Raw genomic sequence first — 25,483 nt, 5'->3', positions numbered from 1 at the left:
TAGATAGATAGATAGATAGATAGATAGATAGATAGATAGATAGATAGATACGCAAGATTGGTTGATGGTAACCTCGGAGATGGTTGTAGCGTGGTTTTTCTCCTGGCCAGCTGCTCCAGGTATATATATATATATATATATATATATATATATATATATATATATATATATATATATATATATATATATATATACATATATATATTGTAGAGAAGCATCAGTGGATCGCTTCACTGATAGACTTGCTCACTGATCCATCGGCAACACCATCCACTCGCGCGGTGCGTCGTCAAGCCCATCATTTCGCCATTCGCGACGACCTCCTTCACCGACGCAATTACAACGCCGACGGCCGCCAGTGGCTACTAGTAATACCCCGCAGTCTCCGTTCTGACATATGCGAATCCTTCCACGCTGATCCGCAGTGTGCGCACTCTGGGGTATCGAAAACATACCACCGCATTCGCCAACGGTACTTTTGGCGAGGGATGTACCGCTACGTGCAGAAGTTCGTTCGCTCCTGCATCGATTGTCAGCGCCGCAAAGCTTCAACACACCAGTCACCAGCAGGTCTGCAGCCTTTACCTTGCCCTGACCGGCCGTTTGGGCGCGTTGGCATTGATTTGTATGGGCCACTTCCTCTGACGTCGGCTGGTAACCGCTGGGCCATCGTCGCTGTAGACCACCTTACGCGATACGCCGAAACTGCCGCCCTCCCAGCGGCTACAGCGCGCGATGTAGCCTCCTTCCTGCTCCACCGGTTCATGCTGCGCCACGGTCCACCCCAGGAGCTGCTCAGCGATCGAGGCCGTGTCTTCCTGTCGGAAGTCGTCGAAGCCATCCTCAAAGAGTGCAATGTTGTTCACCGCAAAACTACTGCTTACCACCCGCAGACGAATGGCCTCACCGAACGCTTCAACCGCACGCTCGGCGACATGCTATCGATGTACGTCGCCGCCGATCACACAAATTGGGATTCGATTCTGCCTTTCGTCACCTACGCCTACAATACCGCCCCTCAAAGCACAACTGGTTTCTCACCCTTTTTCTTATTGTACGGCAGGCACCCGTCGCACACAATCGACACAATCCTTCCATACACGCCGGATCGATCGGAGTGTGCGCCTATTTCTGCCACAGCCAGACTTGCTGAGGAGTGTCGCGAGCTTGCCAGGACCTTTACTACGCAGGACCAAGAGCGGCAGAAGAGCATTCGCAGTGCCACCAACACTTCTGCAGCCACGTTCTTCCCTGGAGCGCTCGTATGGCTCTCGGTTCCTACCACTGCGAATGGCCTCTCTTCCAAACTACTACCCAAATACGAAGGCCCCTACCGTGTCGTCGAACGCACATCCCCGGTCAACTACCTGATTGAACCTATTGAACCATCTTCGGACATGCGCCGTCGAGGGCGCGACATTGTCAACGTGGAGCGCCTCAAGCCCTACCATGACCCGCTCATAGTGACCAGCTGTTAGGTCGCCAGACGGCTCCCTTTACGTACCCGGGGTAATTGTAGAGAAGCATTGGAAAGCTCTAATGGGTCGTCCTCTCAAGCGCCTCCTAGTGGGTCACCCTCTTCGCCTATTCTCGGAGAGCACGCCCCTCGTGCTCGTGCTCGTGAGAGTCTGCGAGTCTGCGCTCTGTCGTTGTGCATCGTCGCCGTCAATCTCGCCGTCAATAAACGTCTTAACAATATATATATATATATATATATATATATATATATATATATATATATATATATATATATATATATATATATATAATATATATATAGTTAGAACTATATATAAATATAGTTAAAAGTTAAACACGTAGGAAAATATCGTTAATTAAGAGAAAGGGAAGAAAGGGAGGCGATGCGAACGGGGCCCGATTGCTCTATCGCGTTCTACTCTTGAACGCGAAGCTCAAGCGCTCCATGTTTTAGGGGCGAAGCACCTTAGGGTCTCGGCTTATCGGCATGTCATGTCTTAGTCACGGCCCATCATAAACGGGTATGCGCCACAAAAATTAGGCAAATCCCTCTACCTCCCACCGGTTCATACTATATTATGTCTGGCTTAGCATTATGTTTGGCTTAGCAGCGGCGTCGTAATCCCCAACGAAATTCACCAATGCGCTCAAGTGTTTTGTCTAAATCCAGCGACACAAACGTGGATCGCTACAGTAAAGTAATCTATTTGTAAAAGCATTCCTCGGAACATATCTGCGAAGTGATGGTGCTTTACTCGCCATCCGTCCACTAAAAATGAAGACAGCAACTGTTAGCCGAACAAATAGCCGACGACGTTAGTGGAGCTGAAGCGCCCTTCCCTGCATGCCATGGGGAACTGAAACCGGGCATGTAGGGTTGAAGAAGAAGCACCTTAAGGTAAGCTGCATTCCGACGCAGTTTTTCGACGACGTTAGTGAAGCTGAAACACCCTTCCCTACAACTTCGCCCCTCCGCAGTTTTGTAGCGTTAGCTACACTTGCCTAGCCGGAGCCGATTTTCCGTGGGTCATCATGAGCCGTGCTGCGCATGCGCGAGGATGAGTGCGGAGCCGGAATCTCACGCGCTCTCCGCCACCGCCGCGCGCGGCTCGCCGCTGCTGGTGGCGGAGAGCGGAAGGAGTGGCGTCGTAGTCGTGCAGACAGACTGGCGCCGGCGCGCGCGACTCGCCGCTGCTGCTCTGCGCATTCGAGAGGGGTGACGTCGTAGCCATGGCGCGCGCAGCTATTCGCCTTCACTGTGCAGTCGCAGTCTGACAATGCGCAGGTGCCGCTTGATAGCGCCTCTGACTGGCGTTTGCAGGTGGGTAAGGCCATGGAGAAGGAGAGCGCAAATGCTGCTCAACGGCGCAGAAGAGCCGAGAAGCTTATGTCATCGGGTCCCGAAGTAGTTGCCTGGCAATTAGCGGTTCAGCGTACGAAGAATGAACAGAGGAAGGCTAAACGTGGTGCGAAGACACTGGAGGAAAGGTAGGAACGTCTAGCAAAGTGGCGTCGCCAGGATGCTGAGCGACGTGCCCTACCACCTGTGCAGCAGCAACAACAAGACGCCGTCGATGACGTCAAGGCTCGCCGATCGACTGCCTATACTGTGAAACTTAGCGAAAGCGCCAGTGCGACTCGGACCTTCGAGACGGACTTCGTAAACAATCCGTTGGGATACGTGTGCGACGTGTGTGAAAGACTATGGCGCATGAAAGACTTGACGCCGCTAAGTAGTGCCATGCGTGAAACGTTGAGTTTAGTGGTGGCGCCTGAGTGGGGTGAAACCGTGGCGAAGGTTTGTACAACGTGCAAGAACTTTCTCGTTAAGCAGAACATTTCGCTCTTTAGCGTTACCAATAGGTATCGTTACCCGGCCATGCCGCCAGGTCTACCGGTTCTGAACGATGTGGCCGAATGTGTGTCGTTGGAGCAGCAGTAAGCGTGACAATCAAGCTAATACTAGACCATCTGGAAATCTCAGAATAATCAGCTGAACATTTGCTAACGCTACGTATATCCTCGCATAGCCGAGCTAAGCCAGTGCAATTTTTTTCTCGTGTAGTTTCCCAACGTAACTTATGCTTTACTTTCATTATTGCGTGAAGTGCCTAGCTGCTTCCTGGATGCTTTACTGGGTGTTGTGTTTCCTTACTGTTTACTACTTTCTCACTCAAGATGTCCATCTCATAAGCGCTGTTTAAGAATGTACGTTTTTTCTTTCACTGAACATGTGTGAAAATGTTGCCAAGTGCCGCTCTCTACAAACGCAGCCGTCAAGTGCAACAATGACCCAGTTGTCCTGGAAGTGCTTGCGAGCCTTGATATCGGCTTTGACTGCGCAAGCATCGCAGAAATCGAAACCATGGTCTCACTCGGCGTGGACCCATCCCGCATCATCTACGCTCACCCACAGAAGCACGTCACCTACCTGCGCCGCGCCTGGAAGCAGGGAGTCGATCTCATGACCTTCGACTGCGCCCATGAACTTTACAAGGTAAAGTGGGTGCTACGAAAAATACAGAAGGAATCGCTGCGCTTGTGCGGCAAGCTATCTACAGAGTGTCTGAGCTAACTTGAGCCGACATATTTAAAAAAATGAAGAACGCTAAAAATTTTTACCTACTTCAGATGAGCGGTAGTCGTGTGTACGTACAAGTGGTACCTTTATCGGTAATTATTATTATTTTAAATTTAATGTAATTCGCCAACCCTTTAACCATTTCTAGAATCTCTAACATGTCAATTATGAAGTCTCTGGCCTCCTCAAATCACCGCGGAATAGAAGCATTTACTTCGGGATAAAATTTGCCTGTCTTTTCGGGAAAGAACAGCATCCCTCTGAGTAAGCGAGATATGAAATAAAGGCGCGCTCGCGCGCCACTGCTCATGTGTTTTCAAACGAATTGCGATGGTTGCATGCCGGCATTAGTTCACCACCGCACTGTACAGGACATCACCGTGTATTATGGTACGATAGGCTTCGCTACCTAACTGGCGGTAAGATATGCGTCAGCATCTGCTGACGCAACAGTGGTGTCTCGAGTGGCACGGAGCATATGTTGAACCTTCAGCAGGCTCCCATCTACGAAATGGAAGGAGTGCGCGAATCCATAGCCGTAAGCGCGACGCAACGGTTTCCCTGCTTGTATTGTATTACGATTTGTAAGCACCGCGTTACAATAGAACCTGTTCGCCCTTGTCCAACAGATAAAGGAGCACTACCCAAGCGCGCGCCTAGTGCTGAGATTGAAGGTGGAGAACAGGAAAGCTTGGTTCCGCCTGGGTGACAAGTTCGGCTGTTCCGAGACCGAGGCTGTCGAGCTGCTTCATATGGCCAAGGCCCTCGAAATGGCCGTCGTGGGCGTATGGTAAGAATGACAATTCATAGTTCAAAACCTGCATTAGCAATGCAAGTGAGCTTTGTGGCGAAAGTACCTGTACGGTGTACACTTACGCAAAGAACGGAGAGAAAGGGATTATGCATTGAGCGTGAAAAAGCGCGCCGAGACGGGACAGAATACGAAAAGAAGCACACAGAGACAGCGCTGACTAACAACTGGGTTTATTATCACTAGACAAGCAGTAAATAGGAAAACGTATGTCACGTCACAGCATCAGCAAAGCGAAACACCCCCACTAACAGGTTTTTCACCGGTAGTATTGCACTCAACCCTCGAGGATACAGATATCTTTTTCTGAAAGGGCTACGGAAGGAGAGCTGACACATTCTTGATTTCTTTTATGAATCTCGAACGCTTCCCCAAGTCCTCGTCTCCGCTTATCTGCATACCGGCCTGTCACTGCACTCTTCGAATGAAGGTCGGTATGCGCAGTCTGCAACATGCGCGGCAAGAGTCCTCCCGGTACAATTTCGGACGTCGCACGCGTGTTCACGTAGGATATCATTCAGGCATCGACCACTCTGTCCTACGTACGAGCGTCCACAAGACAACGGGATCTCGTACACCACCTCGCCCTTACACGTAACACAAGGCTTCGCGTGCTTCTTGGTGCACCGTTTGTGCGCAGGATCACTGCACTTCAGATGTCGGCATAGGCTACCTAATTTGTTGGGGGCCGAAAAACCAAGATCTACGCCCGATCGCCCTACTGTTTTCTTGAGCCTGTGGCTTACACCATGGATGTAGGGAATGACTGCTGTTTACATTTTCTCTCTTCGAGGCTCCTCTACAGGTGGCACTCTTCGAAATTGCTTCAAAAGATTGTAGCCTGTGCTGCAGAGAAGCGAATCCGGAATTATGCACTACTGATATCGAAATTGAGAGCTTTTATAGCACTTGTAGGTGTAGTGGTTTACGGCAAGAAAAGGCCAATAAACAACTAATAAACATATATTAGTTGTTTATATATATATATATATATATATATATATATATATATATATATAGTAGTGGGAAAAGAATCACGCGGACCCCGATAGAATAAGGAATGAAGAAAGAAACTACGACTTTCGTTGGTTTGGCACTGTATATTTTCACTAACGTTTCGTCTGGTGGACCAGACTTTGTCAAAGTAACAAGTACATCGCGATGGGTTTCCTTATAAACACGCTTAAAGTAGATAGATAGTTTCAAAGAACTTATTGATAGCAAGAATGACAACATAAGATAGCGGTCACGCGCAGTCGACATGGATTCATGCGCGCACATTTGGGACTCGTGGCAGCGAAGTCAGGTTACACAGGGTAGCATAGATTGCACACGCAGTTGATATGGCATTACACATTAGTGATATGACAGAATTGTTGGATTGCACGTCACATGGAGGAAAAGGCGGGGGGGGGGGGAATGACATCAGATCTGTGCTTTACCGTTTTTTTTCGCAGCAACGTAATCACATGCTAGCATTAAACTGCGAACAGTTTGAAATCGCAAACAGAAAATCTACTCAGCACTAAGGTCAATTTTTACTTTTAACTTCTCCTGAAGTACGCTTCAAACACATCAAGGTTAATACGAGAAGAAACTAAAAAAACTAAAAAACAGCACAGACACCGTACATGATGCACACAACTCAGTACGTATGCACGTAGTCTGGTACGAAAGCTGAAAAATAGTGGGTGATTACCAACGTAACCGTAGAAGAAACACGAGCGATATTAGAAACAGAGCTGCCTATCCTGTTGAAGACCAGGTTATGATTAACAGTGCTTAGTGGGAACGCTTGTAAGTGTGCCTATGCTTTCGTTGATACCGGATGAGACGGTGTTAAACTTATAGATTAGGTAAGACTCGCGGGCTTCACGATCATGATGAGAACGAAAGCCTGACTCAAGTATAGTGGCCCGAATATTTTCAAAAGAATGCCCAGGTAAACGAATGTGTTTTGATAATGGTAGGCAAGGAAGCTTATTGGAATGCGATCTATGGTTGTTAAAGCGTATTCTAAATGAAGTTTCCGTTTGGCCAATGTACTGTTTTTTGCAGACTGTACACTCAAGCATGTATACAACGTTAGAACTATCGCAATTAAATGAACCTCGAATGTTAAGGGAGAAGTGTGAAAACGTGCTATTGGCTTTCTGTGTCGTTTGCATATGTACGCACACCTTGCAACGTGCTTTGTTGCAGGGTGCACAGCCAGTTATTGCGGGCTTATTTACTTTCGATGACGTTAATAAATCTCGGAGATTTTTAGACCGTCGGTACACAACGCGAGGTGGTTCAGGAAAAATACTCTTGAGATGTTCGCTTTGGGCAAGGATATTGTAGTGGCGTTTTAATATAGAGTGTACCTTTGGTGCTGATGCTGAGTGTGTTAGTACAAGGTTGGTGCTATTCTGTTTTTCGGGCAAACGGTTCCCCCTCAGAATTTCCGCTCTATTTAATTTATCTGCTCGACCTATTGCGTCATCGATTAAAGCCGATGGATATTGCCGTTTAGTGAGAGAAGTTTTAAGTTGTTCGAAATTCGCTATGAAATCCTCGCGGTTGGAGCACAATCGTTTAAATCGATGGGCCTGACTATAGGGAATGGCGGTCTTGCACTGTCGTACATGACTGCTCTTGAAATGCAGAAGCGGGTTTTTATCAGTAGGTTTACGATATAGTTTAGTCAGCAGTTTTCCTTCGCATAGCGACACAGTGACGTCTAGGAAGTTTACCGAAAGTGGCGAGTAACTATGCGACAGTTTGATTGACGGGTGGAAATGATTAAACGCATCTATAAATTTCAAGAGGTTTTGTTCCCCATATGTCCAAATCAAGAAAATATCATCAATGAATCGCTTATAAAAGAAAGGCTGCATGTCAGTGCTGGATAAGAAATCATTCTCCAAAATACCCATAAAGATATTAGCATAATTCGGACCTATTCGGGTTCCCATCGAAGTACCGCTCACCTGAACGTAATGGCTATCATTGAATTCCAAGTTATTAAGTTCAAGAATAAGTTTTAGGAGCGATCCCAGGGTTTCTTTATCTACAGGCGTTTCGACACGACAGTCTTCATACGCTTTAAGGACTGCTGAAATCCCATCGGCATGCGGTATGTTAGTGTAAAGCGAGGTGACGTCGAGAGTTACAAGGATTGAATTATGCGGAATGGTAAGGTGTAATATATCTTGGAGAAAACTATTGGTATCATTTACGAATGACGGAAATGTTCCAGGAATCTGGTTAATAAGGGAGTCTACATAGCGTGAAAGGTTTCCCGCTGTAATGTTCGCACCGGAAATGATCGGGCGGCCTGGGTTACCTTGTTTGTGAATCTTTGGTAGCAAGTAAAACCTACCAGCCACGGGACTGAGCGGTATGAGAGACCTAACGGTTTTTTCGTCTAGTTTTTTCGGCTTTAGTAATTTTGTGAGCTGATCTATCAAAATGGACCTAAAGTTATCGGTTGGGTCGGTTGCGAGGGGTTTATAAAAAGCGGTATCCGAGAGTTGTCTGATCGCTTCCATGATATAATCACTCTTATTGAGAACAACAATCGCTCCTCCCTTATCTGCGGGTTTAATGACGATATCATGATTATTTGTAAGCTCTTCAAGCGCTGTTTTTTCTTCCTTCGTCATATTCTGTCGGTAACGGACGCGGGTTTTGTACGCCTCCAGTATTTCACGTTGCACTGCACTTATATAAAAATCTAGACATTTATCACGTTGCGCTGGTGGGGTCCAGTGTTTGTATGAGGGCATAGATAGTTTAGCGTCACTATGACTTTCACGGTTATGGAAGTATTCTCTTAGGCGCATGGTTCGAGCAAAGTTGTCAAGGTCTTTTAAAAGCTGAAATTCATTGAATCCACCAGAGGTTGGGCAAAAGGTAAGACCCTTCGATAAGGCCGATATGTGAGCACCAGAAAGAACAAACATTGAAAGGTTAACAACATTGTCGCTTGGTTCAGTTGGTCTGCTTCTGAGTGATGGTTCAGTAGGAACAGTATCTATGTTCGCAATACATATAGAAGGGTCTATGCCATCACGAATAAATTTATTGTGTTTGAGCGTGCATAAGTTTTTCTTCTTATTCTGTTTAAATTCTGCCAGGCATTCTAATTCACGTGGCGTTAACTGTGACGTGAAGCGGCTTTCTTCGCTATGTAGACGCATCGTACATGATTTGTAATGGTTGACAACAATACGCAGTAATTCCAAAGAGGCGTTGCTTAGTACTCTTTGCCAATCGGCTTTGTTTGACTCAGAAAGGTCGCAAGTGGCCGGCTTCAGTCTTAGCTGTAAGCCTTTCGGTACTTTAGAAGCATTCAGGTACGTCGACAGTGCGGTTACATGCAGTTCAGAGCGGATGCTTTTCTCGGCAATTTTTCTAGCCCTTAAGAATGTCCTAGAAGGAAGACGCTTAACAGAGTTACCAGGAATCGGCAGTCAATGGGCGGCTTTGTCACGAGCGGGGTTCTTCCGGGAAGGGTAGCGGCGGCCCAAAGACGGAGTGGTCTGTGTGCCTCCCTCGTGAAGGTGGCGACTGTCTGTGACGGGAGAGCCGCGGCTGGTGCCTGGGGAAGTTAAAGAACAGTTCTTACTTGGAAGGGTACGGCTGGAACCCCGATGGTTGCGATGGCTTGAGACTGAAAGGTCCTTGTTGGCGTCTGCTGAGGGTTGACTGTAGCGCGTTCCAGAAGAAGTACGGCTGGCACCGGGAAGGCCACGGTGGTTCGAGACTGGAGGCCAGTGGTCGACGTCTGGGGAAGGCTGAGCGGAGCACGTTCTAGGCGAAGTCTGGGCGGCACCGCTGTGGAGGACACACGATGCGAAATCACGCCACAGTGATACATCGTTGTCAGTGTGTGTGAAGAAAAGTTCACGGATATGGCTGGCCATGAGTGCGACGCCTTCAAAACTCGGGTGGAGGCCGTCGGCGGCTAGAACACGGCCTGGGGGCAGGTACTGGAATCCGTGGTCCACGAAGAAGACTTTCCTCGAGTGGCTGCAAAATCCACGCAGTAGTTTATTGAAGTAGCTGGCTTCTCGGTTGCAGCGTCGGACGAACAAGAGGTTGCGGTTACCATGACGACGATTGGTACAACGAGGGAGAATGAGCGTAGCATAGATTCTTGAGATGTTTGGCATTGTCTTCATAATTAGTTCAAGCAGAGAGCGATACCTTTCAAATGCTGCTGCTCCGTTGCTTGACGGCATGTCGTTAGTACCGACAAGAAGCATAAGGTTTTTCGCCGTTTCTGGCACAAAATTTAGCAGTGACCGGACGTCTTCAGTGGTGGCACCGACTTGGGAAACGAAGGCTTTCGTTCTCATCATCGTCAGGCTTTCGTTCTCATCATGATCGTGAAGCCCACGAGTCTTACCTAATCTATAAGTTTAACACCGTCTCATCCGGTATCAACGAAAGCATAGGCACACTTACAAGCGTTCCCACTAAGCACTGTTAATCATAACCTGGTCTTCAACGGGATAGGCAGCTCTGTTTCTAATATCGCTCGTGGTTCTTCTACGGTTACGTTGGTAACCACCCACTATTTTTCAGCTTTCGTACCAGACTACGTGCATACGTACTGAGTTGTGTGCATCATGTACGGTGTCTGTGCTGTTTTTTAGTTTTTTTTAGTTTCTTCTCGTATTAACCTTGATGTGTTTGAAGCGTACTTCAGGAGAAGTTAAAAGTAAAAATTGACCTTAGTGCTGAGTAGATTTTCTGTTTGCGATTTCAAACTGTTCGCAGTTTAATGCTAGCATGTGATTACGTTGCTGCGAAAAAAATCGGTAAAGCGCAGATCTGATGTCATTCCCCCCCCCCCCAGCCTTTTCCTCCATGTGACGTGCAATCCAACAATTCTGTCATATCACTAGTGTGTAATGCCATATCAACTGCGTGTGCAATCTATGCTACCCTGTGTAACCTGACTTCGCTGCCACGAGTCCCAAATGTGCGCGCATGAATCCATGTCGACTGCGCGTGACCGCTATCTTATGTTGTCATTCTTGCTATCGATAAGTTCTTTGAAACTATCTATCTACTTTAAGCGTGTTTATAAGGAAACCCACCGCGATGTACTTGTTACTTTGACAAAGTCTGGTCCACCAGACGAAACGTTAGTGAAAATATACAGTGCCAAACCAACGAAAGTCGTAGTTTCTTTCTTCATTCCTTATATATATATATATATATATATATATATATATATATATATATATATATATATATATATATATATATATATATATATATATATATATATATATATATATACAGGGTGTCCCAGCTATCTTTAGCCAAGGGTTAAAAATACAATATTAGAGGCAGGCGAGTGAAATCACTTGCAAATTACTGACAGTCACCTTGCGCACTACAGACAATTTTTGTTTGGTAATTAACTAATTTGTTAATTAGGATTTAATTAAATTGCTAAATATTGACTGTAGGCAACAAATGCGCCTTGCAAAGTTCGGGAGCGTCTTCAGAAACCCCAACTGCATTATTTGTGATAAAGAAAGCCTCACGTATACCATGTTTTCCAAGCTGCAAAGAAAGCCCGCGAAATACAAAATGAACCACGTGGCTAGCGCATTCGCCCGCCGCGAGAATGCTGCCCTCAGCCGTGGTTTGAGAGAACGAAATCAGCTGCGGCCGCGACTCGGCGGTTCCGTTGCAGCGTTAGGCCGATAAGTTGACGGTGGTTTCTTGGCCCGCGCTCACTACAACTTGCACCGTCACGCGCGCCAACTGGCTGACGCGGGCCAAAAAAACCATTGTCGACTTATCGGCCTATCGCTGCAACGGAGCCGGCGAGTCGCGGCTCCGTTGAAAGCCAGCGAAATACAAAAAAAAAACAAGAAAAACGCCTGACCAGCGTATTCCTGCTCTTAACTGTTTGAGCGAACGAAATCAGCTGCGGCCGCGACTCGCCGGCTCCGTTGCAGTGGTAGGCCGATAGGCCGATAAGTTAACGGTGGTTTCTTGGCCCGCGCTAGCTGGAACTTGCACCGTCACGCGCGCCAACTGTCTGACACGGGCCAAGAAACCACCGCCAACTTATTAGCCTACCACTGCAAGGCAGCCGGCGAGTCGCGGCCGCAGCTGATATCGTTCGCTCAAACCAGTGTAGAGGCAGGAGTACATCAGGGTCATTGAACAGGCGGGAGTGCACAGGCAGGAAGACAAGAATAAAAAAATACATGGCTGATGCCTCTGTCATAGGAATCGGTATAACACGAAAGTAAAACGTGTCTTCACAGACGTAGTTGAGCGTTTGTTGTGCATTGTTTTGCCCCGAGGGAAGGAATGAATGCTACAGCAACAAGTTGTAATGTCACGCGAAGAACGGCAAGCAGCTCGAAACTTGCAGCGCGCTGCTCAAGCAGAATGAACGCACGGAACGCACATACACCGGATAAGCGCGAACAAACAACTGTCACAGCTCGAGAACTAAAGCGCGCTGGTCAAATACAAAGGAGGATGCACGAAACGAATGCACAAGTATACACAGCATGAGCGCGTACTGTCACAGTTGTAACTTATTTGTTTGTGAGAAGCGCGCTCGTTTCGCTAAAGCGGCCGCTGCAGTGAGCGAAGTGACCTTCGTGCCCTTCTGTAACTTCAACGCAAACTTGCGGTGAGGGCGCAAGACGTACAAGATAAGCGCAGACGCACGAGCGACCACGCCCTGTAGAGGCGCACGCTCATCTCAACGTGCGGGACGACGACGTTTAAAGCGCGCCATTAGAGCCATTCGCACCATCTCGCTAGTGGTAACGAAAACACGCTGTGTACCCCGATCTCTGAGTACCACCACCGGCAAGTGGTGTATATAACTAGCACGCCGTTAGTACGACGAGGAGCGTGCCGTTTGTGGCGGAGTCGTTTCGCGCTGCGCGCTGGAGATCGTAGGTCATAAGTTCGACTCCGATTGGCGGAACTTTTTCTTCTAGTTTTTTTCTTTGCCATATGTTAGTCTTTACTTTTTACAACGCCATATCCGTGACGGAAATGCGTCAGTGGAGCCGCGATGGACCCCGGCACAAAACACTTTCGTGTTAAAAAACATGGCTGATCCGTCCATCATAGGAATCGGTTAACACGAAAGGAAAAGTGTCTTCACAATAGTGCTTATTGTGTAGGGATATATGGGAGCTTGTACAATGTCTATTTTTGTTTGGCAGCTATTGCATCGTTTTACGTGGATGCACCCATGTTGACACCTAGTGGCATGTCTGCATCGCGACGACGAATGCCCATGATCATGAATAAAACTTTGTGCTAGCTCTAGTTTTGGAAACAGCGAATCGGAAACAGCGAATCGTGAATCCCGCGTAAAGATGACATCAATGTTTTATTCCACGTATGTCGACGACATACAGATAGAATTTAAATCGTGAAACCAAGTGACATGTACAGCTTAGTCTGAACAAGGTGTCTAAATGACAATAACGACGTCTGTATTTTACAAAAGGGTCTCACTTCAGTCTCAGAATGGTGTAACTCATGGCTAATGCAACTTAATTTATCCAAATGTAAAGTACTACGTGTTTCTCGCACATCATCATGTTTTCCTGGCACATATTTCCTAAATAGCATTTTACTCGAACAAGTCGAGTCATAACGCTACCTTGGCATTCATATCACTTCTTCCCTAACGTGGTCTCTTCATATCAGTACCATTATGAAGAGAGCTAACACCATGTTGGGCTATCTGCGCCGTAATTTTTCCACCGCCCCTTCCTCTCTGAAACTAACATTATACAAAACGCTTGTTCGTAGTAAACTAGAATATGCATCAGCCATTTGGGACCCCTGTTCTGCTAACCTAATCAATGCGCTTGAACTCACTCAAAACAATGCAGCCCGTTTCATTCTAACTAACTACAATCGTACCGCAAGAGCTACTACCATGAAAAACATGCTTAATTTATCAAATCTAGCATCTCGTCGCAAAGTTTCCCGGTTGTGTTTGTTTCATAAACTTTTTTTACCATTGCCCCAATCTACGCGATGAAATCATCTCTCTCCCATCCTTCGTCTCACCCAGGCTAGATCATTCTCACAAAGTAGGCGTACCTTCATTTCAGACTAAGTTTTGTTCACAGTCCTTCATTCCTCGCACATCAGTCGACTGGAACCACCTTCTGGGTCCGTCAGCCGGCATCGAGGACAACGCTTGTTTCCGCAATAACGTAGCTAACATTTTATACCAAGGCTAGCAAAAATTTGTTCATTTGCTGTGTACTACCTTCGTTATTTTTTCTTAGTAAAAGCTCACCGCGTTATATATGCTTGTATAACCACGGAACATAACGCTTGTATTTGAACTTTGTTTTTCTGTATTGTATTGTTTATGAACACTCCCCTCTGTAATGCCTTTGGCCTTGAGGGCACCAATAAATAAAGTAAAAATAAAAAGTGGCTGCCAGGTCACTGCGGCGTCGTAGGGAACGAACACGCCGATAATGCCGCTCGGGCAGCTCTGGAAGGCACACAGGAAGAAACCCTACGACTTTCAAGCGGTTATGGACAAATGGGCTTCGGGACTGGAGACCCAGAGTTCGAAAATGGACTAAAGAATATCTAAACGTCCCTATTGGCCGTTATGTATGTTTACCTAGTGTACATGTGCTCTGTGCCGACCTCAGAATTGCGCGCACGCGTGGGTGGGTGAAGTCACCAATCAGACACGTTGTCCATACGGAAACCGTCATGTGTAAGAAAGAAGAGTTAAAGCTACAGAATGTATTGTAAGCCCAGTTCATATATGGCAGTGTCAACACTGAGCCTAATTTCATATTTTACAATGACAGCTTTCATGTCGGAGGAGGCAACGAGGATGCCAGCGCTTTTGCGACAGCCATTGCAGCGGCGAGGCGCATCTTCGACGTCGGCCGTGACATGGGTTTTGACATTACCTTGCTGGACATCGGTGGCGGCTTTCCAAGGGAACCGGGATGTCACCCGCTTTTCATAAAGGCAAGTTGCTGATTCTCGAACTAGCGGCTGCTGTCGCATCTCTGAGGGCACGCATGCTCACATCAGGGACATTGCGAACTTTCTAACCAGCCAATCATCCCGCCTAAACCGATACGCCTAACATTGGGAAGTTCCGCGATCACGCACAAACTATGGTCTTTCAAACACTTTCCTACTGTCTTCCCTTCACACTAAATAAATATAAACTATGCGACGAAAACATAGCTTACATCCCTAAAAACGCATTACTTTGACTGTTGTTATGAATATTAACCTCACGTTCGTGTCTCTCGACACGTGTTCCCGGCCGTTTATTTCAAATTGCTAAATTGTCACTTTTGTTTTGGTGTCCTCCATGTATTTCTATTTTAATGCTGTAACAAATGTATTTATTGTGTGTTCTTGTCATGTTGCTGCTGGTATTGTACCGGGAGATGGGACCAGTCAAGCAGCTTCTATCCCGCCATACTTATTGTGTACATACATTGTAATAAACTTGAAACTTCAAACATCCGAAACATTCGGAAATGGAGGAGCGGTGAATGTTCCCAGGCACGTAGACAGCTCCAAGCAATCGAGAAACTTCGTCCAGATTGTTAAGCCTTAAAAGGCACCAAGATCATTCATTGCCTTGAGGAATCTAGTCCCAAGTCCCAACACGTTAGCAAGTGACTGCTTCAGTATGCCGAGACAAGGAGAACGACATAATAAGTGGGCGATGTTCTCAAGGTTTCTACTGACACCTGATGTAATACTGCGAGCGCACCTGGTCAATGCAAACCATATTAGCAGCCGAAGTGAAAACGACGTCTCGTGTCGACTCAATCTCAATGACAACGAAAAGACGTATTTCCGGAGCCTTTGAAGAAAATGGAAAATGAATGCTTTTGTCTGTGGTCTACATACAAAGTACTGGTGATTGCGACTTGATACTGCAGGCACTACTCCGACGTTAAGTACTATTGTCGTAATTTTACATATTTGTGTATGTGTGCGTGTGTAATGTGTTGTTGTGTATTATGCATTAAGAAGAGAGCGGCGTTGGGCAGCCCTGGCCTAGCAGAAGCTCAAGAATGGCAGCGACAGCAAGAGTTGTGTTTTCGTGTTTTTCCTTTCAACGGAGCCATTGGTGTTCTCTTCGTTGTAACAGCGGCCCTGTAATGCACATACAGAACATCCGCACCTACACACAACAAGAGCGTTTATAATACATTCTACACACAATGCACCAAAGAAAATATGTTGGCATACGCTCTCGCCTAAACCGTTTCCGCGTTTTTGTTTGTAAATTTATTTTTTGTGAACATGAGAGAACATACTTAAGAGCAAAAATCATGGCAATGTCAACTTTAGCTATACATGCTCGCTTATTTACTTTGTTAGATGTTAAGGTTAATTTGGCCACTTTGGTGGCTTTGTAACTCCGACCTCACAAAAATAATTCTACATGTTTTGCAGATTCACTTAGAACACGCGATTGGCTTTAATTCTGGGGTGTTCCAAGAAGGTGTCATTTTTAAATTTATTTTCAAAATAATGCATTTTTAGAGAATATGCTCTTACGCATTTTGTTTTCCGTTTGATGTCATTCACGGCAGTTGCATTTGGCACGAATGTTAACCTAATGTGTGGCAATGCTGTAGAAACTTGTGAATATTCTTACTATTAGAAAAGTGGAATGAATAAAAGTTTAAAATTGGAGGAATATTGAATAAAGTGCTCTGTGGGCGATTTGTTTTTTTTTAAAGACCCTCAAAACTGCATGGTAAGAACACTCTGTATACACGCTGTTCCTATTCCGCAAAGAAAAATTTTGGAGCCCACAGCCGCAACAGTTCTTTTTATTTTGTAGGATATCAAAAAAACCCTGACAATGGACCATTTGGTTAAACATGGTAAACTTTTCTTGCGCGAACTGCAAAAAGAACTGGACACCGCGAAAAGAGCCACATACAGAACACACCAACGCTGATGTGTTTGTAGGTGTCTTTCTCCGCAGTGTCCCTTTTTCTGTAGTTCGCGCAAACAAAGTTGATCATGTAGGATCTCACCAGAATCCTAGTTTCATGCAATTCGCGAAATGCGGTTCTGGCTCAGCGAATACTTCTGAATTTTTTAATGAAGGCAAAATTCTTTTCGCGACACTAATATTGGTGTCGTGGTCCTCGAGAATCAGACAGCAAAATATTTTTTGTTTTCAGCGAAATTAACGGAGGGCCGGCGTACATGCACCGACATTAGGAAGTTTTAGCTTGAAAGTATACTTCTTTACGTTACCGTGTTACCAGATTACGTTTACCGTGTTACCGGAACTCCAGTTTTAGTAAAGTTTTTAGCTACCCAAACGTAAACCTTTACGTACGTACGTAAGCGTTTACGTTTGCGCAAACCACTAAATTGTGATGATAACTGCTTTGAAACTACAATTAATTTAGATAATATTGAATTACCGATTTGCGGCAAAATCATAAAAGAGGTTTTTAGCATTTGCAGCATCCCGGTATACGCAAAGGGGTATAGCAATACAGGGTTACCGAACGATGTTGTCGACATCTTGTGACGCTTCGTGCAACCACAGTCATGGACAAGTTTGTTTTCGCTTAGTGTTCTTGGGGGAAAAATGATTAAAAAGGCAACTCATTTGTAATTATGCCAATGTAAAGCATTTACATTGGAAGTAGAATGCCCGATGTTTCTGCAACAACAATTTTGTGCTTGCCTGGTTCACCCTGGCCCCGCTAGATGGCACCACCTATCCAGCCTGTCAGGGGCTTTAGGCATCTCACGTTTACGGCTTCGGTATTCTAGGTCGCTCTAGCCTCGGTAATCCGGCTGGAACAAGGTGATAAGTGGCGCTCGCCCATCGGATTATTTTTATTCGGCGGCTGGAGTCTCCGCAAAGCGGATATCGCGAGTAGCCACAAACGAAGGTGGATTGGCGAGATAGGGCCGTAAATGTGAAGCCTAAAAGGCGAGTAGTTTACGTTCCGTAAACCTCTACGGCCCGTTAAAGTTCGCGCATGCGCACAGTCCATCCGGTATCTGGTAACACGGTAACGTAAATAAGTATACGTACAAGCTAAAACCCGCTATTATTATCTGGACACACCTTATAGGTCCCTCCGTGTAGACAATAAGTCTAAACGCACTCGACAATAATCAAGTATCAGATCGACATCGCTAAGGTACCAGAAATTCATCAAGCCGGTTTCAGTACGCGTAATTTGTGATAGACGTAAGGAATGCTTGATTTTCGAACGTTAAACCTCTGCAGATCGGTACGCTCCGAGGCCCCGCCACGGTGGTCTAGTGGTTATGGCGCTCGACTGCTGACCCGAAGTAGAGTGACCTAGAATAGGGGGAGTGTCCAAAGCGCCGGCTCCCGCGTGGGCCTTTTGCCGTGAACTCCCGCGCCGCGCCGCTGCTGCGCCGGACCCGTGGGCTTTCCGCGCTCGGGAAGCGCGCGGAAAGCGAGGGGCGTCTGCTACGCGCTGTAGTTTTTTGCGCTGAATTTCCACACAGGGCACTTGAAGTCTACTTAACTTTTATAATGCGGTGCGGAATGGAGCTTATTCATCTTTAAGCGTTGTGTTAGTGCTGGGGCGACAACAGAATGCAAAAAATAATGTGTCAAGCGGCATCAGCGTGGCCTAGTTCCGGTCACAGAGTTCGAGAACGTTGGTGCGTGTGTAAAAACGCGCAAAACGGACACGCACACGCAAAGAACGAAAACAAAAAACCTTATTCGAACGAGTAATCGGGCAATAGCATCACGCATGCTCGAATTAAGAGTAATAAAAAAAAGTAAACTGCACGTGCAGTCAGCTGAAATACTTGCGCGCAGTGACCGCTTCACACTACGAGCTTTTTACTCATGGTCGCCACTGCTTTTCTAGCCATACGCACACCGCTTTATTCGACAATTCATTAGCCTCCACTAGCTCTTTATTATGGACCGAGCACACCGGGAAGACGCAAGGGAAACAAGAAAAGAAAAAAAAAAAGAGTAGAGACGGCCATACGACCGCAATGCTGTTGGCTATATTCTTGCTTCTGAGGTAGCGTACAACAAGGCTCACCGTGCGCAAACACTTGAAAGAAAAGCAATGCCAGGTAAACTAACTTTATTCCACAAGATTTTGCATAAAAGGCGTAATATAGAAAATGCTTTACAAATATCCAGATATCATGCAACAAAGTTACAAATGCCCCCATTATTGCTGTACAAGCTGCCTGAACGAAAATACGGTAAGAAATTGACAAATAGAAGTGTAATAACTCAATCACTTCAGAAAATTGTTCAGATGCAGAGATCCCTTATGTACCTAGCCTGAAAAAATGCAACATGCGTTAATATATATATATATATATATATATATATATATATATATATATATATATATATATATATATATATATTCGCACGGTGCATTGGATCGCTGACGTCAGTATGAAACGTTCGCGCGAGTGAGATGCGTGCATTGCTTCAAGCCTTCACTATACGAAATGAAAACAGTTTCAAACAACTTAGTCTCAACTTTTCTCAACTTCAGATGTTTTCACGGTTCTCGGAGGTTAGCGTTCGCCCGGTTCAGAGACTTTACAAAAAGATGTGGACGAGTAGTTACATAAAATACAATTGTTTATGCGGCAGTTGAGTGCGCGCCAACAGGGCACCCAACCGCAATTTCCCGCTTTTTCCTGATGACCTCAGTATAGCGTCCACCCCAATTTCGTGCTGAAACTCCGGAGTACGAGTCTGGTCATCTCTTGAATAAATATAAAATGACCAGACGGGTAAAGCAAGCCTCTTTTGTCCCGCAGACACGTGCAATCAGCTGCTCTGAACTGAGAATCACGTTTGTTTTCAGGCGATCGCTCGTAACGTGAAGTGAGGCATACACGATGATGCACTGTTATCGTTTTATTTACTTTGATTTGTCTTGTTTGTTTTTTTTAAGGTAGAGCTTTAGATGCCTCATCAAACACGAAAATTGACCGTCGGCGTCCCGCGTAGCCAACACGAGTGATGCACAATATCATCACGCGATGACGTCGACAGAACTTGTGACGTTACTATGACGTCATTCAACGTGACGTCATATGTTGACGCCATCACGTGAAACGGTCGCTTTGCATTGCCTCCGTGATCGGGGGCCGATCACAGAGGCAATGTAAAAGCAGGTGAGGTGCAGAAAGCTTGCAATGCCTTCGATCCTGTCGGCAGTCCGAAAGCACGTTATGTACAGAAGAAAGCTTTCGGAGAGGGGCGAGGGAGGATCAATGCGTGGACTGACGAAAAAGATGGCTTTCGTTTTCGAGTCATCTCAGGCGAATGCATAAGAGACCATGTTTTTTTTTTCATGTAACTTTTTCGCATACATTCCACCTGTACTGTCAGTTCTTCAAAATGTATAGGTATGTCTGACATGTTTACATCGATACAGGTGACCACCACGTTTTTTATAACCTGACGGAAACAAATCGTCAGACCACACATCGTCAGAATTATTTCTGGCGCAGAAAGCAGGTTTGCACGCCACACACCATATTATTATTGTTAGTCGTTACGCAAATGGCAAGCATGTCAAGTTATTGATGCCATGACCTATCGGTCGTGTTGGGCATACATACATTCGTGCCCCTCCGGGCTAATTTTCGTGTATACCGCGTGAACGAGACGCGAGTAATTTTTTTCCTTTGGTACCGCGGCCACGTTGACTGACACATTCGGCGTCGCATGAAATGGCTTGAAACAGCAGAGCGCCGTAGGCAGCCTTGTAAAACAAATGGAATGCACGAAATAAAAGATGGGATATGAAGGGTGCAAACGCGTTAGCATGCATGAGCTAGTTACTACGTGCATTATGTGCTACGTTCTCCTGGTTATCTCCAGTTTATTCTTTCCTGCAGCAAGTTTTCGTTCGTCATTCCACACGAAAGAAAGTTAAGCGCCTTTTCTCACGCTGAAGTGCGCGCAGGATGCGTTCCTCAAATAGCCGCGGAAGTGTGGACCAATGCGGTGACAAACCAGCTGAAAGAATATATACAAAATCCCCGTTTCACAACACACAAACTAACAAACGCGTTTTCTGTGTGATGAGTCGCTGCTGTATCATGTTGCAGTGACGCAGTATTAAATATTCCCACATTTCCGCAATTTTAGCTAATAGCAGCCAAAATATCACGCGCGTAGCAGACGCTCGCCGCTTTGACGCGGCTTCCGCCGCGGAGAAAGCCCACGGGTCCGGCACGGCAGCGCCGCGGCGCGGAAGTTCACCGCAAAAGGCCCTCGCTCCTCCCCTGTATTCGCGCGGTGCTTTGGACACTCCCCCTATTCTAGGTCACTCTACCCGAAGGCCGCGCGATCGAATCCCGGCCGCGGCGGCTGCATTTTCGATGGAGGCGAAAATGTCTGAGGCTCGTGTACTTAGATTTAGGTGCACGTTAAAGAACCCCAGATGGTCGAAATTTCCGGAGCCCTCCACTGCGGCGTCTCTCATAATCATATCGTGGTTTTGGGACGTTAAACCGCAGATATTATTATTATTGCTGCATTGCTCCGGGAGCTGCATTGCTCAGTTTTCCGAGTATGGGCGTCCAGTAGGGCGAGGCAACGAATGGCGACGGGGCTGAGGTGACCGGGAGCGACGATCGTGTGGGGACGGTGAACGGCTGGAGCGTCGGACCGATGTCGTAGGAGCCTCATCGTATGGTCCACCGTCACGAGCGGGAAACTGCAGGGGCCGGTGGTTGTCGTCACGTCGATAGCCAGCAAACGAGCGAGATGGAAAGGTGCGAGAACGACAGTAGCGGGAAATATGTCCTACACCGTGGCAACGAAAGCAGATCGGCTTGTCGTCCTGCGTTCTCCACTGGGCAGGATCACGATAGCGGCGCAACATTTCCGGTGCACGAGGAGGCGTTATAGAACTGACACGAGGTTCCGTCAACGAACATACCGGCTGCAGTCCGACATTTGCAAGCTCCTCCCTCACAACCTGCTGGATCAACGAGATCGTTGGTCGAGTATCATCAGATGGCCGCGTCAGGAAAGATGGTGGCGACGCCGCCTCGATTTCTCGGCGCCACGATGCGAACTACGCTCTCGTTGGTAGGCGGTTGACCGCATGGCGGCTGAAGGTCCTCGCAGGATGATGTAGCGGCCGTGTTCGGAAGTCACATGAAATGCTGGGCAATGCGGCGACTCTTCAGCTCTTCGAACCGGCGGCACTCTTTGATGATGTCGTCCACGGTTGAGCAGTCTTTAGACACAAGTAAATTAAAAGCGTCATCCGCAATTCCCTTGAGCAAATGGCTTACTTTGTCACCCTCTGACATGTTGGTGTCGACACGACGGCAAAGGGCCAGAACGTCAAGGATGTAGGAGACGTATGATTCGGTGGAAGTTTGTGCCCGACAGGAGAGTTCTTTAGAAGCGGCCCGTTGGCGTCCGACGGCTCTACCAAATAGGTCGCGAAGCTTCTGTTTACAGGCATCCCAACTTGTTAAGTCAGCTTCATGAGCCTGAAACCACGCGCCTGCTGTTCCGCAGAGGTAGAAGTCAACGTTGGCGAGCATCATTGTAGGGTCCCACCTGTAGACCGCTGCAAACCGCTCGTACTTCGCAATCCAGTCATCGACGTCAACGTGGTCGGTGCCGCAGAAGTTACCGGGATCGCGCGGTTGAGTCAATACGACCGGCTGTACCGGCTGTACCGGAGTCGCGGTCGAAGCGGCAGCAGCAGAGTTGCTTTCTGTTGACATTTTGAGGCTGTCGAGGACACGTCCGCTGCGGAGTTCCGTCTTGCGTAGTACCTAGCACCTCCACCAAAATGTTACGAATATATTTAACTTATTTACAGTATGGAATAGTCCAGCAGTCAAGATGGCGGTTGTGTATGTTCAGAACACCGACACCTCGTCTGCCTCTTCTTCGCACACCTCACCACAGTCATAGCTGCAACCCCGCTACATTATTACGCTCCGAGCAAGAAGCCCAATCTGAGAGCTTTATTGTATGCTAATCGTAACGACGAACAAGCTACATACCAGTTGCGAACTTTCTATTGCTGTTTTTGTAATGAACATTACAGACACTGGACTTACTGCTATACATTTGTGGCGAGGCGGATATGGCGCGTTTCTTGTACGGTGGTACTTTATTCGAGAAAATGTAAAGTTAATATAACTTTCACAGTCACACCGCGATTACATAGGTTTAATACGTGCATTTTTTTGCTCTTTTTATACCTTCTCTTTCCTTATCGCCTTTTATTCTCTTTTTAGCCTACTCCACATTTCATGATAGCAAGGAGGCCTATACACCATGTAAGCTTTCTGCCGTTCCTTTTGCTTTTCCCTCTTCCCAATACCACGTTTTAAGACTGCGGATATCGTCAACGAGTGCCTGGAGGAGTATTTCCCTGAAAATTACGGCGTTACCGTAATCAGCGAACCTGGTGGCTTTGTCGTTTCATCAGCCTTCTTCCTCTGCACAAAGATCATCGGCAAGCGGATGTGCGAGAGCAGTGACGGTGAGCACATGCGCACCTTTGAAAACACAGCTTATCACATTAGCTTACTCTCTCACAAGCCGCTGTGCACTTCTACGACGTTAAACCCCAAAATACGTTTTAGATTTCCTAAACTTAGCGAAACGGATTTTATTGCGCTCTAAACGCAATTTCAATTCACCTGTCCTGAAGTGCACGTACACTGGAGATGATAGCATAAATATACATCATGTGCATCTTAAGGACATAACGTTCAAGCTGGCTCATGACTCTACTTTACAATATCTAAATAACGAACACACATCTACTTTCATGTGCACTTTGTTGCACCTCCTGCAAGCATTTAAGGCATGATGGAAACACTACAAACGCCATTAATAATTTACACTGTCATATGATCACATATTGACCTCTGTTTTGAAGTGCCAGCCTATCGTCTTCCAAGCTGAAACAAGAAAAAAGCTGAATGACTGCACAGAAATCACCAATTATACTTGATCGGAAGAGCGAACCTAAACGATAATGGTATCTTCATTACCTTGTCCAAACTGAAGGAATGACTGTGATCTGTCTGGCAGTAGCAACGCTATCACTATGAAATGAACACACATCACAATCCTTCTTGTAAAAGAAGTGTGCGGTTTTCTTTGTTCCACAGAGATTAAACAAGCTGTGTGCATGTACTACATCAACGAATCTACGTACAAGTCTTTCATGATGGTCATCTACAACGAAGAAATTGCTCGTCCGGAGCCCTTAGAGGTAAGGAATAAATGTTTTATTTTCTTTTACACGTCTTACATTAGGCTGATGTGCTTGGACTCTCTCGGGAATATTGCACCCACCACATGCATGAGCGAATTCACCGCAATTTGCTCCCTGTTTCTTTTTCATCTTTCTATTCCACTTTCTTATTCTCCCACTGTAGGGTACGAACCAGAACCAGACGCTTTTCTGGTTAATCTTCCTGTCTTCTGCCACCCTGTTTTCATCCATCCTACCCGTTTCATATAATGGATCTCTAGAACATGGTCAACCTGCTTCATTACATCTTTCAGCCTGAGTAACACCCACCCAGACAATTTCTCGAGAAATGAGCTGAAGGTAAATTTTAGATACTTTGAGCATCTGAGAAGTGAAAAACCTCTATGCTCGAATTTTTCTGCTGTTCATCGTTTTCTTCAGCGCATGCTGCGACAGCACTTATCGCTAATGTTACGAACAACCTCCATGACTGCGATCATGTTTTCAATCCTGCAGGAGGTCGTTCGTCCCACGCAGCCAAGCATGGTGTGGGGCATCACGTGTGACAGCTCTGATAAAATAAAGGCTGCGTGTAGCCTTCCGGACATGGATGTAGGGGAATGGATGGCCTTTCCGAACATGGGCGCATACTCCACGACTGTTACTTCGCCCTTCAACGGGTTTCCAGACGCAGAAATCCATTACCGAGCAAGCAAGTGCATCCAGTGAGTGAGAATGTCAATCTATATTCTTTAAAATACGCGGTTGCGAACGTGGGGTATTTCGTGCGAGCAAGAGCAACTCAGTAAATGTTTAGGTGCTGTTGGTTTCACCCACACAGCTCGTGGTGGTAGATTTTGTTCTCGTCTGACCTGAACAGCCGCACAACTCAACATCTCCAATGTGTACAGTATACTTAGCTTGCACTTTAGAGCGCCACAGATTTTCAGAAATTAACCTGGAAGATCACTCGACAAGGGCTTCGGGCGTAGTCACATGTATTACTGGAAAGACGTTCAGCTGATGCAAGTAGTATTTCAGTCAGCCTATGTAGGATGAACCGAAACTCCAGATTCGAGTCTGCTGAGCACCGCATAGAAGAACGTGTGTAATTAAAGTCCGTGCCAGTTTGCTTCTGAACAGGCTTTGCAAGAAAATAACGCCGGTAGGATTCTAACTCTGATACTGATTTCGCCGTAAATGCACAGTGAATAGAACGCTAGCACACATGGGTACATATAGTTCTTAGGTATGCATGCCAAATACTAGCATGACGCAAGCCTTGACGTTCAACGTTAAGTGACCCAAGCCTTAACATTAACGCCCACTACTTTATGAACGACACTG

General features: G+C 46.4%; 1 protein-coding gene across 1 annotated transcript in view; it reads left to right on the top strand.

Annotated features, from left to right (window-relative positions):
* Nucleotides 1-24,865, top strand: part of LOC119397321 (ornithine decarboxylase) — a 60,303-nt gene extending 35,438 nt beyond the window's left edge. The window contains exons 3-8 of the mRNA XM_049416527.1: nt 3,753-3,976; nt 4,690-4,850; nt 14,711-14,876; nt 23,263-23,413; nt 24,051-24,154; nt 24,653-24,865. Of these exons, the coding sequence (XP_049272484.1) occupies nt 3,753-3,976; nt 4,690-4,850; nt 14,711-14,876; nt 23,263-23,413; nt 24,051-24,154; nt 24,653-24,865 (1,019 nt within the window). The remainder of the gene's footprint in view (nt 1-3,752; nt 3,977-4,689; nt 4,851-14,710; nt 14,877-23,262; nt 23,414-24,050; nt 24,155-24,652) is intronic.
* Nucleotides 24,866-25,483: the final 618 nt, after the last annotated feature.

Source organism: Rhipicephalus sanguineus, chromosome 6 (assembly GCF_013339695.2).
Source record: "Rhipicephalus sanguineus isolate Rsan-2018 chromosome 6, BIME_Rsan_1.4, whole genome shotgun sequence".
Classification (NCBI taxonomy): Eukaryota; Metazoa; Arthropoda; class Arachnida; order Ixodida; family Ixodidae; genus Rhipicephalus; species Rhipicephalus sanguineus.
This window is presented reverse-complemented; position numbering and strand designations above follow the sequence as displayed.